Raw genomic sequence first — 18,865 nt, 5'->3', positions numbered from 1 at the left:
GATCTAGGTCCTCTTCTAAGACAGGGGACAGATCCAGGGCAGCAAAAGCAATCAGTGTCCACTACCAGGTACTTTCAGATTTTCTCTAATGAGCATATATTAAAGTTATGATCAGAAAAGAGGATATGTAATCAACTTGAGGAAGGAGAATGAAAAGTTTTCCTGTCTCCTAAGAAATATTGAACCCATTAAGTGCTCTGAAGAAAAATGGAAACACGTCAAGTTTGTAAAAGTTCTGAAATGAATTAGAATTCATTTCATAAGCCACGTAGGGGGCAGTGCTATATAAAGGTTTGTGTATCTTTGGACTCTGAGTATCTCAGTTCTCTCACTTACTAGTTGCTTAATTTGGGACAAATAGCTTCATCTGTGTGTGGCTCTATTTCCTCATCTGTAAAAAGAGAATACTACCTACCTCACAGGATGGTTGTGAGGATTTAAAAAATATATGTGTGCTGAAGCAATAGTAAGCATTAAAGAATCTTACCTATTATGATTACTTAATATGTAATTTAAAAAATTAGTAGCAGAGTTTTAAAATATGTATATACTATCAATATTTAAATGGCCTGTATGTGTTATGATGAGAGGAAGACTCGATATACCTTCTCTAATACATTTTTCTCAGCCTTAATTAATTTTCACATCTAATCATACACACACACACACACACACACACACAGTGTCATTCCTTTCACAAGTATGAAGCCTTAACTGTGAAGAAAAGGAGACAATGAGAGAGATTAAAGGAGCAAATATAATGCTTTCTCTACAAACTGATAGCTTAAAAAGTAAGAAAGACATCTTTTTAACACTTTGGTCACCATAATCATAGCTAATATTTAGACAGTACTTTTCATGTGCCAGGGCTTAATGTCCTAATTGTTTTTACCTGTAGTAACTCATTGAAGCCTCACAATAATCCTATAAATCAGTTGCTTTTACTATCCCCTCATTATATGGGTGAGGAAATTGAAACCCCCAAAGGCTAAGTAATTTGCACAAGGTCCCCCCAGCTAGCGGTGGAGCTGGGATTCGAACGCAGAAGTCCGGCCATGCTTGTGGATCACTCCCTCTACTGCCCTCTGCAGGTGGCAACCAGCCTCCCTCTGTGACTGTAAACAACATGACGTGATTTGCTTGGTACTGAAATTCATATTCTTTGTAGCTTTCTCTATCACGGCAGTCATCACGAGCCATCGGAGACATTGAATACATGCTTCTGGAGTGTGTCCAAGAAGGTAGATGTAAGGAAAGCAGTTTAAAAATGGGACCTTTGATGTACCTTGTTCAGTGGCCAGAGAAAACCTGCCTAGTAAGGAAGTGAAACCCTACCAGTCACACGCAGAGTATGTTTCACACACCCCCACTGACCTTGGGGCTATGCAGTCAAAACTACAGTAGACAAGGAAAATGAATCCTGTGCAAGTGCAGGTATAAGTAACTGCCAGTTTAAGGTCTCAAGATCCGAGTACGAAAAGTGTGTGAAGCGTTTATCATCAGAGACCTGCCTGCTGCCATTTCCAGTAGTGACCTTGGGGCGTCTCTGCAGCTTCACTGGTCCTGTTCAGAATCCCCTCAGCTGCGGGAACGAAGACAACAGCCAGCACATGCTGACCCCTGAGTCAGTAATAGGTGCTCTGTTGGAAGGAAACATATCCTCTTAATGGATTACAAATGAGCAAAACCCACTCATTCATAACCTAAATAATTCCATAATTATTATTCTACAAAGGGATGTTTTCACTGGTTCTGCTATCACAGACTTTTTTCTTCTACCAGAACATGCTACCAATTACTCCATTTTTACCCCATCTGAAGATTCTCTCTCTCTCTCTCTCCCTCTCCCTCCCTCCCTCCCTCCCTCCCTCTCCATCTCTCTCTCTCTCTCCATCTCTCTCTCTCTCTCTCTCTCTCTCTCTCTCTCTCTCTCTCGCTCTCGCTCTCGCTCTCGCTCTCGCTCTCGCCCTCTCCCTCTCCCTCTCCCTCTCCCTCTCTCTCTCTCTCTCTCTCTCTCTCTCTCTCTCTCCCTCTCTCCCTCTCCCTCTCCCTCCCTCTCTCCCTCTCCCTCCCTCTCTCCCTCTCTCTCCCTCTCTCTCTCTCTCTCTCTCTCTCTCTCTCTCTCCCTCTCTCCCTCTCCCTCCCTCTCTCCCTCTCTCTCTCTCCCCCCCTCTTTTTATTAGGCCTTCTTTTTTAGAGCACTTTTGGATTTACAGAAAAATTCACAGGAAGTACAGAGTTCCCACAGACCCTCTCATTCCCTGCTCACAGCTGCTCCTGCTGTTAATATCTTCCATTAGTGGGTGCACCAACTCTTTTTTTTTTTTTTTTTTTTTTGATATACGCGGGCCTCTCACTGCTGTGGCCTCTCCCGTTGCGGGGCACAGGCTCCGGACGCGCAGGCTCAGCGGCCATGGCTCACGGGCCCAGCTGCTCCGCGGCATGTGGGATCTTCCCGGACCGGGGCACGAACCCATGTCCCCTGCATCGGCAGGCGGAGTCTCAACCGCTGCGCCACCAGGGAAGCCCGCACCAGTTCTTTTGACTGCCATCATTTCTTCTCCTTTCTTTGAAATTTAACGTGCTTGATTTTCACCTCTCTTGTGGCATTTATGTGAGATTTACATCACTTCACAATGCATGTTGTCCATTTGAGCATGGGGCCAGTTTTTAAGTGTAAAAGTATAACCATTTGTGAGTCTCATGCTGCTGTGTTTATTGTGTTTTCAGATCCTTTTGATCATTGCTTCAGTTATCGGCATCATCGTCTACAGGCTCTCAGTGTTCATTGTATTTTCTGCAAAACTTCCCAAAAACCTTAATGGAACAGACCCAATCCAGAAGTATCTGACTCCACAGATGGCCACGTCCATCACCGCTTCCCTCATCAGCTTTATCATCATCATGATCCTGAACATCATATATGAGAAAGTGGCAATCATGATTACTAACTTTGGTAAGGTCCTGCTATATATATAGCATGATGTCTAAGCCATTTTTAGAATCAGGTAAAAATAGAGACTGTACGTTTTGGGCATTTCAATTCCAGTATGTTACCATTTTTAGAAACTTTCAAGTGTAAACATATTTTCTCCAGCCTGTACGAGAAATGAATTATCTCCTGCTTTGCATTAGTAAAAGGGACAAAGCAAAGACGATCATTATAAAGCCCAAGCTCTATGTAAACAGATCAGTGCTGAATAATATTTTCAGTTACATTAGTTCATGTACCCTATTGTTGAAAGTAAATGGTCTCTTTATTGCAAACAAGTGGAAGAGGGTCATGGTTCCAGTGGCAGATCTGCTCCTGCATTGCTGAGAGGACAAGCAATCACAGTGTTACGTGTCTTCCCCCCACGCTGTTCATATTAATATAGCTCCATTCTCATCAGCTCTGGCTTTTATAATAAAGGTTTCTTCTCTCTGGCTTGTATCCCAGGCAGCTGCTTAGTAGCCAAAGTTAAGTGCTTCCCACATGCTGCATTTGGCTGGGTCATTCTCCAAATGGTCATCTTTGGAGTGGTCATCTTCTGAAAATGATAAGACAGATTTAAATTCTAAACTAGAAGGATGACCTGTTTTGTCTTCCCCAGATGCTTCTAGCAAGTTGCCCCGTGTTTTGTTTGTTTTCTTCAACAGGCCTACCTTATTGCAGTTCAGGAGGACAAGAGATATCATTTAGCAGGCTGTTCAACTTTAATTTTCTGTCTTACGTTGAAAGAAGACAGTTCTTGCCTATTTGATATCATTGTGCTTATAAATTTTAAGGAAAAGTTGACTGTTTTCTGCCTTGTGGGACATTGTGTTCATGGGGGAGAAACTCTTACAACAATGTGTAAACTTGGAATTAACATAGTAGCTATATTAAGAAATTCAAAACAGCTGAAGTGGAAACTGTGAATTGTATTTTTTTTAATCATGTTAACTCATGTATCAGTGTCTTTGATTACCGTCTCAAAGCTGTTCACAATTTTAAAATCTTAACATTTCTTTTAACTACAGAACTCCCAAGGACCCAGACTGACTATGAGAACAGCCTAACCATGAAGATGTTCTTATTCCAGTTTGTCAACTACTACTCTTCGTGTTTCTACATCGCATTCTTTAAGGGCAAATTTGTGGGCTATCCAGGAGACCCAGTTTATTGGCTCGGAAAATACAGAAATGAAGAGGTGTGACTGTAGAATTGTGTTCTCTTGACAAGTTAAGCTGTCCCATGTTTTCTCTCAGTTGCTCAATGAAGAGTTTCTTCATTGTACATTCCTTAGTTTTTTTTTTAGCCTAAACAAGAATACCAGAAAAAATAAAATGAATGACTTTTTCATGTTAGACCCATTTAAATAGGACTTTCTTTTTAATATTTCAGTGTGACCCAGGTGGCTGTCTCCTTGAGCTGACAACACAGCTGATAATCATCATGGGAGGAAAAGCGATCTGGAATAACATACAAGAGGTGTTACTTCCGTGAGTACCGAGTTGTGTGATCTTAGGGATAGAACGGCCCACCCATCCAAGTCATTTCCCTGCATGTCTAGCTGCATGCAGCCACCTCTAAAATGGAGTAGACCCTCTGCTTATTAAGGGTCTCCAGATAAGATGATCCAACCAACAGGGTACATGTATCCAGTGTTTAATAATTATATTTTAAAACCTCCTTCTTTATATTGAACAAAAATCCCCATCTGCTGTAGTTTTTGCCTATTAGCCCATTGTTGGTGGCTGTTGGATCATAGCCCTTTGAGAGATGGCTCTTGTTGGAGCTTTGAACTAAGTTTTTCCACAACTTCTTACAACTCTCTCCTCCTTTTATACATGCATTTAAAAATCAGTAATAGTAACTTGCTGAGTTCTAGTATGTGCCAGTCACTGTATTAAGTGCTTTATTTATCCCTGTCATTTAATCATGCAAACAATCCTTATTTTTACCTCCCTTTTGCAAATGAAGAATCTGTGTTTTAATGAGGTTAAGTGATTTGCCCAAGTTCATGTAGCCAATAAGAGGCTACTGTGGGGTTCAAATGTAAAACCCCATGGCTCCAAACCCACGTGCTTTGAAGAACAGAGGTTCTCTTATGGTCCTAAGGCACCAGGTTACATAGCATGTTGAGAGACGGATGTCTAAAATAACTACAAAAGTTTTGACTTACTGTTCTTTTCCTAGAAATGAGAAGAACAGATGTTAGCTGAGGTCACCCCGTCCTTTTAATTTTCGCATAAGCCCGATCCCATATCAGAGTGGACAATCCCAGTGCCATCTGCAATTTCTGCATATTTCAAGGAGCTTATTGTATTAGTGTTCTGTTGCTGCTTCAACAAGTATCCCCAAACTCAATGGCAATAGGAAGAAAATAGGGGGAAGAAGCCCCACAAAACAACAACGAATTTACTGTCTTGTGGTTCTGGAACTCAGAAGTCTGCAGAGGTCTCACTGGGCTAAAGTCAAGGTGCTGGCAGGGCTGTTTCCTTCAGGCTCTGTGGTAATCTGTATCTTTGCCTTTTCTAGCTCCTAGAGGCCACCCGCATCCCTTGGTCCGTGACTTCCTTTCTCCATCTCACAGCCAGCAAGATTGCAGGTCTGTGACTCTTTTCTGTGGTCACAGCTGCCTCCATCACTCCTCCCTTCTCTTCTGCCTCCGTCTTCCACTTTTAATGACCCTTTGATTACACTGGGCCCACCTGGATAATCCAGGCTCGTCTCTGTTAGAGTCAGCTGATTATCAACCTTAACTGCATCTGCAACCGTAATTCATATGTTCTGGGTATTAGCATATGGACATCTTTGGAGGGACCGTTTTTCTGCCTACTACATTAACCTTTCAAGATAATTTCTGGCTCTGAGTTTCTGTTCTCACGAAACTGTTGATCTCTCTTCTGTCTTGCCTCCCTCTCCTGTACTTTCTGCCCCTGCCAGCCTGAACCAGAGCGCAGCCTTCTCAGTGACCTGCAAAACCACTCACACGAGCAGGACCTGCTGATGTTTTGGGGCATGGAGGAGAAACTCAAACAACTTGAATTTCGAAACGCACAACCTCCATCTTTTTAGTCCCTTATCCCACTACACACCTGGGAATTTTGCTGCTGTTGTTGTTTACTTATCACCCTTCTTTGTAGGCTCCAGAATCCTGCCATTCCGCCCCGTCTGCCTCCCGTCACGTCCAACTTCCTTCTCATTCTTTCTCTTCCCTCCCCTAACCTTTCTTCTCTCTCCCTCATTACCAAGTTTCTGTTCATTCTCTTTGTAGAGCAGTTAAATTCTTTTTTTTATTTCTGTTTTTGTAGAACAGAACCCTCTGGGTTTCCGTGTGTCCTTCCACATTTCTTCACCAGGGCTTTATCCTCCATCTTCAGTGAGAATTATCAGTGTCTGTCTGTAAACAAAGACATCTCCCTTTTCCCCACTTCAAACCGTCCCCCTCAAAAAAAGATTCTGATCTTAGCTGTGAAATGAATATTTTTTTGCCCTGCTGTGCAGTAGACAGCCCTTACCTTGGGCTCACAGTTAGGTTTTTCCCAATGAGTAAAAGTAGGTCATGTGCAAATAATACTATGTTTCTATGTGAAAATAAATATATCAAATAGAGGAAAGGCTTATTAACTCATTACCAAAAAAAAAAAAAAAGCATTTTCTGAAGGAAATAGGTTAACTATTTAACACTAAATTTTTATGAATAATTTGTTGTCAGTGAGCTATTTTCTGATTTAAACAATCAAGGGGAAGAGTATGTTTCCTAAACGGGTACTCACTGAGAAATTCATCCAAAATGAAACTTGTTCACATGAAATATTTAAAAACAAAGGATGTATTATAGTATCTGTGGTCTGTTCACTTCAAGTAAGCACATTGTTGCAAGTTCCAGTGAGCTGAACTTCGCCTTCAGATATTTCTACTACTAGCCTTGTTTGAAAACTCGGAGCACTAAATCAGCGCTCCAGTACCAGTCCATGGCCCGGGGGTTGGGGACACCTGCGCTAAATGTTAGGCAAATTAGAGAGTGGGTTGGGTTCTTCCCATCACTGCTTCTGCTCTTTGTAAAGGTGCCAGTTTCCTTCCTACTTTTTCATACAAACTTTTAACATACTAAAGATATATCAATTACTTTTGCTACCCCAAACTACACCCATCCCAATAATACATAGGAAGGGAAAAGAAAACTTATAAAATTTAGTAGCTATTTTCACACCATTTAAATATGTCAAAAGGAACATAGTGAAATGAATTTCACCATATACTCACCTGCCTCCACCCCCAACTCCACTTGGTGTCCTTGACTAGGATTCTCAGAGCAAATGAAGGCCACGTGGTGCTGTGATCCAGGCTCCATCTGTGGGGGTGGGGGGGGGGGTCTCTCCAGCACCGGGGTCAGCACCTGGCATTTAGTAGGTCTTCAGTAAGAGCCAACTGAGTGAATGAGTGACTCATATGCTTCAAATACAAACATCAGTAAATTAATAGAATTGTTTGTTGGACCCTGAGAAGAAGCTTAGAGCCCTTTGGCCTTCCTAGCCTCACTTTTTTGATAGTTGGGGCATGCCTGGGAATTTTATTCTGTACTTGACAAAAAGGCTAGTACAACTCCTGTATTAAGCCTCTTGCTCTGGAGAAATTTTATGATAAAATGTTAAGAAAAATAGAGTTAAATATCCAAAATGCCTTAGCATTGTCCTTTGCTGTTTAGGTAATGGGTGGCTGTAATTTTCTTCTTTGTATATTTTCTATATTTTCCTCAATGAATATTCGCTATTCAGATAATAAGAAAAAGCAAACTCTTAACAAGGGAAATGTCTCTTCTCAAGATATGATTTGGCTAGAGAGTGAATCAGAGACGTACAATAAGAGAATCGTAAATGCAGGGATCCCTCACTCTACACACTCGGTCTTAAAATTCAGGAACAGTAAACTCAGGAGCAAAATAGCTTCAGATGGTGAAGGATGCTTGTATTCAAAATTAGCCAGTGGCAATGTCCTAAACAGAAATGGTGATTAGTATGTGGATTAAATATGATAATGAGGAGACAAAGACAAAATGGGGCGTAAAGGGCTTCACACCATGCTTTACACATAATAAGTACTCAGTAAAGAGCAATTTGTTACGATACTGTTACACTAATACGCGTGGTCAATTGCTAAGAAAATTATTTTGTAACCCCTGGTAGAGGGAGGAAGCTTCCAGCCTTGGCCAGGGGAAGAAGTATCCAGTGTCTGTACTTTTCTAAAGTTCTATATGTGATTCTCATGTGCAGTCAGACTGATATCCCTGTACTAGAGTCATAACCCAATAGAATATCCAAAAGACCAAGGGCAGTGATGAATGGACTGCAACCCAAGATTTCCTGCTACAGATGAGTGGTTCAACTCAGACTGAACAAGAGGCTCAGAGTCGAAGATCAGAAAAGCAAGCTAGTCATTTCTTCTCATTTGACCTAATATGATTGGTGGCGGGGGAGGCAGGCAGTGCGGTACAAGAAACAAGTACCAGATGAGTTAGTCATGCAAGTGGCTGCCAGGACAGAAGTTTCATCCTGAATCCAAGTCATCATGGGTTTGGGTCCCCGATAGTAAAAGACCTGCTTCTCTGGGGCATGGAGAGGATTCGCAAGAGGCTGAGGCTGGAAGTATGAGGCAGAGTGAAAAGTAAACCAGTAGAAAGCAGTGATCTTGAGTTTGGGTGTCACGATGGGTGATGGATGTGTGCGGTCCTCGGTGCCATGTGCGCGACAAGGCCCCTGGAATGTCTGTAAAACTGCGGATTCCTGGCCAAACCTCAGACTTGACTGATCACAGAGCTCTGGGTTGTGGCCTAGGAAGGAGCACCAGGCAACCAGCGTTCCACATCATTCTTGTAAGTGCTGGAGTGAGATCCGAGTCAGGATGCTGAGTCACTTAGGCTGCATTTACTGTTGGCCTCAGCCAGTTAGGCTGTGTTGGTCAAAAGATGATCCCACACGGGGATTTTGATGTGTTAGGAAGTTTCCTAAATACCTCACCTGTTCTGAATCTAATCCTGATAACAACCCTGGGCAGTGTAGGTTTTATCACCCCATTTTATGTGAACTTTGACTGAAGTTAAATAACGAATAAGCAATGAAGTGTGGATTCCGATGCAGGGGTGTCTGAGTCCATATCCCCTCCACTTCCACAGCCTCCTGCTATTCCCCTAATGTCATAGAAGAAAGAAGTGGGGAAAGATTGTGAAGCCAGGACCATGTTTCACTGTAGAGAAATCTCCCCTTAGCAAACCTTGGGGGAGTGGTCAGTGAACAGTTAACACTGAGATCAGTAGCAACGGGCAACCCATCGTGGTCAGTTTTTTTTTTTTTTTTTTTTTTTTTTTTTTGGTGGTACGCGGGCCCCTCACCGTTGCGGCCCCTCCCGCTACGGAGCACAGGCTCTGGACGCGCAGGCTCAGCGGCCATGGCTCACGGGCCCAGCCGCTCCGCGGCATGTGGGACCCTCCCGGACCGGGGCACAAACCCGCGTCCCCAGCATCGGCAGGCGGACCCCCAACCACTGTGCCAGCAGGGAAGCCCATGGTCAGCTATTTTTAATTCCCCTCTTAACACTGTGTGTGTGTGTGTGTGTGTACACACGCATGTTCACGTGCAATGTATACAGTGGTCTTTACAGTGAAATCCACACAAACGTGCTGTGTCGTCAGCTGGAGCTTAGCCAGATGCTACGTTGTTTGTAGTTGTTGTGCGTCTTCTGATGAAGTCGACAAGTAAACCACAAGCCAGCTGTTGCTTCGGGACAACAGCCCTGTAGGCTACAGGTGCACACCTTGTTTCACTGCCAACTGTTTCCGATTTCTTTTCAGTTCAAATTGCCATTAAAAAAGTGGGGACGGGGCTTCCCTGGTGGCGCAGTGGTTGAGAATCTGCCTTCTAATGCAGGGGACACGGGTTCGAGCCCTGGTCTGGGAGGATCCCACATGCCGCGGAGCAACTAGGCCCGTGAGCCACAACTACTGAGCCTGCGCGTCTGGAGCCTGTGCTCTGCAACAGGAGAGGCCGCGATAGTGAGAGGCCCGCGCACCGCAATGAAGAGTGGCCCCCACTTGCCACAACTAGAGAAAAAGCCCTCGCACAGAAACGAAGACCCAACACAGCCATAAATAAATAAATTTTTTAAAAAGAGGTATCTCTAAACATTAAAAAAAAAAGTGGGGATGCGTTCATTTGGCTCACAAGCTTCTGAGAAAGAAAAATGCATAACCCAAGAGGAGACACCAGGCTGCTCTGCGGAGCAGCATCCAGTAGGGGGCAGAGCACTGGGCCGCCAGTTGGGGCTGTGTTTCCTGCAAGCTCTGCACTGACTTTGAGGAAGCATGTCACTCCTTTGGTCTTTAATTTGTTCAGCTGAAAGTAGGGTCTTGGACCTGTTTTTATCCGGTGTCAAAGTATGTCCCTTTTCTGCTCCGTGCCCCTCAGTGGCTCCCCACTTCCTTCAGAGTGAAAAACGGCCCAAATCCTCACCGTGGTCTCTTAGGCTCCACCCCCTGCCACCAACAGACTTATTTTCCTCTTAGCCCCGGACCACACTGGCCTCCATGCTTTGTTTATTTTCTCTGGCGATTTTCAGTCTGGAAAGACCATCTTCGATAATAGCAGGGAAATGGGGGAAAAAAAAAAAAGTTAATCAAATGAGGGAAAGTATCTTTTAAAAATTAAAATGCCCACATGAAAAGGAGGTAGGAGGAAAAATCATAGTAGTTACAATTTGGATAAAGCCAGGTATGTAGTCAATACTATTTTTCAAAATATTTTGGGGTAGGGAGGCAGAAATAAAAAGAAATTGAGCATGAAAACAAGAAATTAAATTCTTGGGAAGATGATGTGTTCAGCTCGAAACATCAGTAATACTTTTATGCCCTTGGTCTGACAATATTCTGATTGATAATTTGATCTTTTTGGCAGCTGGGTCATGAATCTAATTGGACGATGTCGCACAGTTTCGGGAGCAGAAAAGAAAGCCCCACGATGGGAACAGGACTACCATCTGCAGCCCATGGGCAAACTGGGATTATTTTATGAATACCTTGAAATGAGTAAGTCGCTAATGCGATTTTGGGTGATATGAATTATACTGGAACATGTTTTGGATTCCAAAAGCATCGATTATAGAGCCGGATAATTATCTAGCCTGTTGAAATGAAGAGGAGTCCGTTTTTCTCCACTAGATAAAATTATACAATCAGGCTTTCAAATAAGGTGACTGTGTGTATCTTTGTCAACATTTATGTTGTGCAAAGCTGAAGATTTATTACCCAGCAATGAAATGGAATATTAATCGAGGTATGTCTTCACCGTTGATTGTTGGAGGATTCTAACCATGTTGTCTAAGAACGAACTCAGAGCTATTATTAGATGTGACTCAGCCTGGGCTGGAGTCCATGCAGCACAGCTGCTGGCCAATACCCTTCTGAACAGTCGTATAAGCAAGCCTGTGCAGAAAGCCCGTGGGAGCAAGGGTCACAGGGTCCCCCCCTCCTCCACATCTCACACTTGCCTTTGACATTATATCTATGTCTTCTGGCCAGTGGTTTCTGCCTGGCTCCTTGAATGACCTCAGGGCAAATCACTGGCTTGAATTCGGAACTATTTTGTTGGCCTGGAATTAAGATTTAGCACAGGTCTCCTCCTTCTCGAATGTCTTTGTGCATTTCTGTAGTATTTACTTGGGCTCTGTTTCTCTTCAGTTGAACTTGATTTTGAGCTCTCAGTTGCCTTTAAATGGTTGCATCTCAAAATAGATTTCCATAGGAAACACCATCTTTTCTATTATGCATGACACACTTTTATCTAATAGAAGGCTAACAATAGACATGTTTTGTATCTGTGCCCTTTCAGCTCACCACTGTGTTGAATTACAGTTTTTTAAGCTTAGGAGAACAGGAAAGGATTTTGACAGGCTTTGCATTTATGCATGGGGGTTTGTGTATTTGTAGAGACACCCCTTTGTGGTTCCTGTTTGTCGGTCTGCAGATAGAGGGAGGTTTTTATTAAATCACATTCTATATACAAAATAATTGCTTTTAAAAATATACATTATACATGGAAACGCACCTGCTTCCTTCAGTGAGTGAAAGGTTCATCTTGTAGCTTCTTCAGTCAACAATGCTTTGCGGCCGGGAGTCTGATTTGAATTTCATTTTTGCTTTTGTTATGTTTCGTGACCAGGTTCCATTAAGGGTGTAGCTGCAGTAAATAATGTAGAAGCTATGTTTATTTATTTATTCTGTTTATTTTTAAAAGAACTATAAGACAATTACCTGTTATTCCAAAATGAGACATAATTGTAAATATTTCTTATTGGAGCTATTATCAGCGTTAATAATAACAGCATTCTGTGGCAGAATATCATTTGTTATTTTAACACAAAAAAAAAACTTGGAAAAGTTATTTTTACTGTGTTTAGTCAAATAAATGGTATTGAAAGGAAAAGTTATATAGTCATGCTTTGGGGAGAAATTGATAGGACTTGTAGAATTTCATAGTCTCATTAAAATAATTACCAACTAAATAATTTGGCCTCACATGGATGGACCTAGAGATTATCAGACTAAGTGAAATAAGTCAGACGGAGAAAGACAAATATCATGTGATATCACTTATATGTAGAATCTAGAAAGATGATACAAATGAACTTACTTACAACACAGAAACAGACTCACAGACATAGAAAACAAAATTATTGTTACCAAAGAGGAAAGTGGGGGAAGGATAAATTAGTAGTTTGGGATTAATAGATCCATACTATTGATACTTTATATAAAATAAACAACAAGGTCCTAATCTTTAGCACAGGGAACTATATTTAAAAATAATAATAATAAAATAATTCACCCTCACACTACCCTATAAGAAAGGATGGAATAACAGTGGTTATAGAGAGATTAAAAAAAATTTTTTTCTTTTCCATTATGGTTTATTACAGGATATTGAATATAGTTCTTGTGCTATACAGTAGGACCTTGTTGTTTATCTATTTTATATATAATAGCTTTTATCTGCTAATCCCAAACTCCTAATTTATCCCTCCCCCAGTTTTTTAGATTTATTAAATTGTTTTCCTATTATCCAAATAATCCTTAATGAATTAGAAAAATCAATCAGTTTCTGAGAGTAGGCAATCTGTTATTCTGTATTCAACACCAGAGTGAAATCTATGTTTTGTTCTTTTGGTTTGTGGGAGATAGAATTTCCAAATGCCTTTTGAATTATTTTTGTTCCTCTAAAATAAACATAGGGTGCCTTTGGGGGTGAGCTCATCCCCACAGTTTCCTCCTTCCAATTTTCCCTGTATTCGTTAATGACAGCACCATCTACCTTTTTAATTCTGCATCTTGGCTACTGAAGGGAAACATCTTCTGACAGACAGCACTGGAGACTTCCACCCTTGCATAGTTAGGCCTTGCACCCAGCCACCAGCTCTGGTCCCCTCTGCCCCGTGGAGGGAACTCCAACTCCCCTCTGCCTGAAAACCCTTTCCCTTCTTTTCTACCTGGAAGAGTTCCTAGCTAGCCTCAGCAGGAACCCTCAACTTTTCACACAGTTTCTGCTCTCTTCTCTAGGCATCAATAGCACTTGACTCTTGTCTTGATGGTATGTGTGTGCATGCCTCTCTCCCTGGCTAGACTGGTCCTGTTGGAAGTTAGCACTCAGGCCTTTACATCTTTCAGTCCTCAGCTGGGACACCACTGCCTGGACCCTCATAAATATTTAAGTGACTTGAGCTTGGAGTCCCAACACACCCAAATACAACTGTTGGTTGAGTTTACAGTAGCATTGCCCCAGCGACCCCCGCCAGGTTCTGTAGGGGCATATGTGTTTTGAGTGAAATTTCTTTATTTTGTTTAGTGAATTCCCCACCATCCTTTGAGATTATTAGAGTAAGCCTGGGTTGTTAACCAGAATTGCCTCCCCAGATGTATGGTCCTGACTTCTGAGAACTTAGACTTGGGGCCTAAGAGAAATAGTCTGTCAGTCTTAAAATCTGAAAAGCCACAGGATACCGTTTTGTATGTAGAGCACCGTACAGCACAAACACCAGTCTCTCGAGAACTTGATGATGCCTTCCCAGTGGGCGGGTGCTCCAGATGAAATGCAGTGAAGTGATGAAGTGGGCCCTGCTTGTCTCTGGTACTGCCTCTTTCACCCTTGCATGTTCACTTGATCTCACCTTCATATATAATTTTCTCCATTTAATTTACTGTAATTAATACCACTTGTTCTTTAACATCTCCTTGCACCTACCCCTCTCTTTCCCTCTCTCTCCAGTGCTACACCCTCCCAGGCCTCCTCTGCACTCTCCAGGACCAGGCCTGTCTTCCCCCACTCCCCCATCTCTGCTCTATTTCTTCCCACCACCTGCATCGACATTTCCTCATCTTTGCAGGATGAACTTTCCAAAATGGCAACTAGGTGACTGGCGAGGATTTGTAGGCCTCTCATCTCTTTACTCATTTATTCATTCATCCATCCATCCATCTAACAACGATTGAGCAACTGCTTTGCCAAACACTGTATCAGTTGCTGGGGATACCAAGAAAAGTTAAGACTTGGTGTCTGGCCTCCCAGGGCCAAGCAATGGATGGTGAGTACTTGGTGGATTGCTAAGCAGGTGAACACAAATGAGACTTCCTAGAGCAGGTGATATTTAAACTGGGTTTTGAAGGGTGAATGGAAGGTAGCTAGCTAAAGTGTGATAGAGGTGATGGACGTTTCACGCAGAGAGCTGGGTGCAATTTCAAGTACAAGGGCATGAAACAGCGTGGCCACTTCAGAGAGCGGCAAGTAAACAAAGCATGGCTAGAACAAAGGATCCATAGGGGGGATATCAGGTAAGCAAGGGCTGTATCATGGTGGGTCTTGTGTGCTTAACCAGGAGACTTGAACTTATCCTTAAAGAAACAGGGATACTTTGGAATATTTGTAAGCAAGAGAATTGCATTGTGTTTATGTCCAAGAAGATCAGATTATTCTGGTAGCAGAATGAAGATAATATTTTGGGTGGGGCCTGCATTTGGTGGGGAGAGGGTATTTCAGGGGGGGCTACACCAGGTAACCCACACAACAAGTGGTAAGCACCTACATAGAGGCTATGGGCTGAGGAAAAGGAGACAGATTTGATAGGTGTTCAAGAGATGACTAGTATGGCAGGTGAGGAATAGAATTGTGAAGATAAATTCTAGGAGAGTGAATATGCAGGGTGGAATGTAAGGAGAGGAGTTGGTTTTGAAGAAATGGTTCTGTGTTGGATATTTTGAGTGTGAGGTTTCTATGAGACATCTGAGAGGCAATGTCTGTTATTAAGTTGGATCTCCCGAAACTCAGAGGAGCTACGGGTGAGACCATGTGGGTGATTCGGGCATGCTAGGCAGAGAGTTGATGATGAAGCCCTGGGGAAAGGGGCGTTTAAAGGGTAAATGGGAGAAGAAAAATCCCCAAAGAGAAAGGAGAATAGCAGAACAGTTGAGAGAAAACTAGCAGAGAAGGCTATCAACTTGCTTGAAAGGGATTCAAATATTGACTAAGGGAGCATAATGCAAAGGGGTAGGGGGAGGCAAAAAAGCAAGAGCTAATAAAGTCCCCTTAATGGCCGGGACTGTGGGAAAAAATACAAGAAGCACTATAGTTAGATATCTTTAAAAATTTATATCTGTGTGTGTGTGTGTGTGTGTGTGTGTGTGTACACACACACTTCTACCTTGGCTTTTTAAAACTATTTAAATAAACAGAAATCAAGGGCGAAAAACATTCCACAGAGAGGAAAATATTTGGCCATATCAAAAGCTGCTGGGAGGGGGCAGGGGGCGGGGTGGGGGGCACTGCGGGGGGCGGGGGGAAGCTGCCTAGTAATCAAATAAACACGGACTGAAAAGTACATTTGGCTTTGGCATGCGCAGCCACCAACAGAGTTAGCAAGACGAGTGCAGTGGTGAGGGCCACAGAGGCTGCAGAGCTTTGAGTGATGGAGAAATCATCAGCGCAGGTGAATTTCAAGAAACTTGACTTTAAAGTGAAGAAGAAAGCATAGAAAGGATCAGAGAGCAATTCAGGGTCATGAGAAAGTTTCAGGCAAGGGTTGTTTTTGTTTTCACAATGGATGTTTTTTTGCCTTGCTGAGCTGATAGGCCTTTGTTTTTGTTCTTGGTTTCAAAAGTTGTTTAGAAAGTTCTTCTCACTTGAATATCAGAGCAGATTATACCATGCTGGTTTTTTTCTGGTGCTTTCATTAAAAATGTTTAATGCATCGAATTTATTTTGATATCAAAAGTGAGGACTCCATACCAGCTCTTCTAATGATTTAGCTAATTACTCCATTACTTGAATCCACTGATTTGAAACATCATTTTTATAATATACTAAAATCCCATGAATATCTGCATCTGTTCTTGAAATCTATTTAATTCATACTATCTATTAATGCACTAGTTCTGAACTGTTACCATAGCAATATAATACACATTAATATGTCTGAGAGCCGGTCCCATTTTATCCTTTTTCAGAAATATCCCTAACACTGTCACTTTAAACATCCCTCCTCATTATTTCACTTGTGTACTTGTATATATTTCTTGAAGAACTTTAGCATCACCTTTCAGCTTTTTTTCTTAAATCCACTTGGGATTATTAACTAAATTTGCATTCAAATTCTAAACTTTATTTTGGAGAAAGAAATCTGACATGTCCCCAAACTTGAGTCTTCCCAGTTAACAATATGGTGCGTCCATTCATTCATCATTATTTGTTGTTCTTTATTTTTTTAAGTCAATTATCATAACCATCTTAACATTTCTCACTAATTTATTTCTAAACAGTCTGTGCCTTTGTTGTCTTTATGAATGGTATCTTTTCTCCTCTGGATTTTTAACTGGCTTTACTGCCAATAAAGTCCTAATTTCTGGCTTCTCTTCAATAGTAAGGAGATCTGGCAGCCCTGGGCCCTCGTTCCAATATGGTGCCTCTGAGCAGTTCCTTCCATTAGGACATCCACTTGCCAGTTTGCCAGTTACTGTACCCATTCCACACATTTCTGTTACCTGCCTGGCCCCTGGAGGTGGACGACTTCATTTAGGGTTGGGTGAATCATGGACACAGATGTTGACATCAGTGCTCGGTGACATGCTGCTGACTCTATAACGTCACAAACTCTGGTCCTTGCCTGTGTGATTTCTCTGAATACAGCGGCTCCTGCCTGGCCTGTAGACTGGCCAGATCTTTCCAACCCTGACTGCTTTTCTGTGACACTTTCTGGCCTCTCATATCAGAAGCGATTGCCAGCTTCTCCTACCCAGCCACCGCCTCCAGAGTCTTGCCCTTCCTGGCCGGAGCGATCCCTGCCCCTTGGCTGAGCAATAGCCCTAAAGGGCCTGCTTAGGGCCCTTTTCCTCTGATCCACTGTCTTAGTTACATCCCTATGCTAGTTCACTTGAAAGGTCTGCCAGTTAGGAGAGAAGGGTGTGAAACTTCTTTAGATCTCTGGCCTTATCATAGCTAACCCTACCTTCCCGTGGTACAGCTTCCCCCAGATCTCTGCTGCCCCATCTATAGCGAAGCCACGTAAATTACAGACAAAGGGAAGGAACTTCTAAGCCACCACCCCAATTTTGACTTACTGTGACCGCATAGACTGCAACAATATCGAAATAAAAGTTCCTGAGAAAGGATTATATTTTGACTTATTAAGACACTTACTGCATACATTTCCATCATTTGTAATAATATACCAAATTCTCTGAATGTGCTGCACTTGCATTCACAGACTCAGGGGAGCTTGTGCATTTGCTTATTTTCAGCATATTTCCTCCAGCATTCTCCAAACATAGGCTTCCCAAATTTACATTCGGTACATTTCTTATTTCTTTTTAGCTCGTTAGGTATTTCCACAATATTCCTTTTCTGTTTTTTAACCCTAAATCACAAATCCTCTTCCAACATTCTGTTGCTTCTACACTGAGAATGAAGAATATGCTTAGAGTATCCCAAGTTTATTACTAGCAAATAACTGTGGTTGATTAAAGATTTTTAAATATGTTATTCCTATGAAGTGTATATATGTGAAAGAAACAGGCTATCATTAGTCTTCTCTCCAGAGGTTTTATATTTGTCTTTTGTTTGGATTCTTTCACTGTTGAACATTATTATTACCACGAATGTCTTTTCTCTTTGGGATGTAGCTCACTGTTTGCCTTTCTCTTTCTTAATAAGAGTAAAGGAATATGTGTTGTCCTTCCATCCATCCACCACTCCATGATGTATGTCCCTTCCATTGACAGTTATTCAGTTTGGGTTCGTCACCTTATTTGTGGCCTCTTTTCCACTGGCCCCTCTGTTGGCTCTGGTGAACAATATATTGGAAATAAGAGTGGACGCGTGGAAACTGACTACCCAGTATAGACGCATGGTGCCAGAAAAAGCCCAGGACATCGGAGCATGGCAGCCCATCATGCAAGGAATAGCAATTCTGGCTGTGGTGACCAATGTGAGTAAATAGGCTTCACAGGGTAAAGACCTTGGAAAGTCCAAAAATGCATTAGGGTTGCTTCCTAAGGAATCCAGTGTTTGGTATTTCATGATATGGGAGGAAGATGCTAATACTGTCATTCATATAAACAACATAGTTGCTATAACTGTAATTGTTATTTTTTAATGTATTTTGTTTATTCTACATTATGTATTATTACTGGTGAATTACAAGACCTCTTACAGAGGCAGCTGCTAAGGATAGTGACCATTAAGCTATTGTTGCTCATTTGCTAGTTTTTATTCAACAGAAACATGGTAATAGTATTAACAGTAAGTACTATTTTAATCCTCACATGACTATAAAAGGAGTTACCCAACAGTGCTTTTATAATGGAGA

General features: G+C 42.0%; 1 protein-coding gene across 3 annotated transcripts in view; it reads left to right on the top strand.

The window, feature by feature from the left end:
- Positions 1-18,865, top strand: part of ANO6 (anoctamin 6) — a 200,561-nt gene that overhangs the window by 163,964 nt on the left and 17,732 nt on the right. For all 3 annotated transcript variants that reach the window (XM_019934579.3, XM_019934577.3, XM_019934578.3), the window contains 5 exons: positions 2,731-2,956; positions 4,003-4,172; positions 4,367-4,464; positions 10,915-11,045; positions 18,279-18,484. In XM_019934579.3, coding sequence (XP_019790138.1) covers positions 2,731-2,956; positions 4,003-4,172; positions 4,367-4,464; positions 10,915-11,045; positions 18,279-18,484 — 831 coding nt within the window. The remainder of the gene's footprint in view (positions 1-2,730; positions 2,957-4,002; positions 4,173-4,366; positions 4,465-10,914; positions 11,046-18,278; positions 18,485-18,865) is intronic.

Source organism: Tursiops truncatus, chromosome 11, assembly GCF_011762595.2.
Source record: "Tursiops truncatus isolate mTurTru1 chromosome 11, mTurTru1.mat.Y, whole genome shotgun sequence".
In the NCBI taxonomy this organism is placed as follows: domain Eukaryota; kingdom Metazoa; phylum Chordata; class Mammalia; order Artiodactyla; family Delphinidae; genus Tursiops; species Tursiops truncatus.
This window is presented reverse-complemented; position numbering and strand designations above follow the sequence as displayed.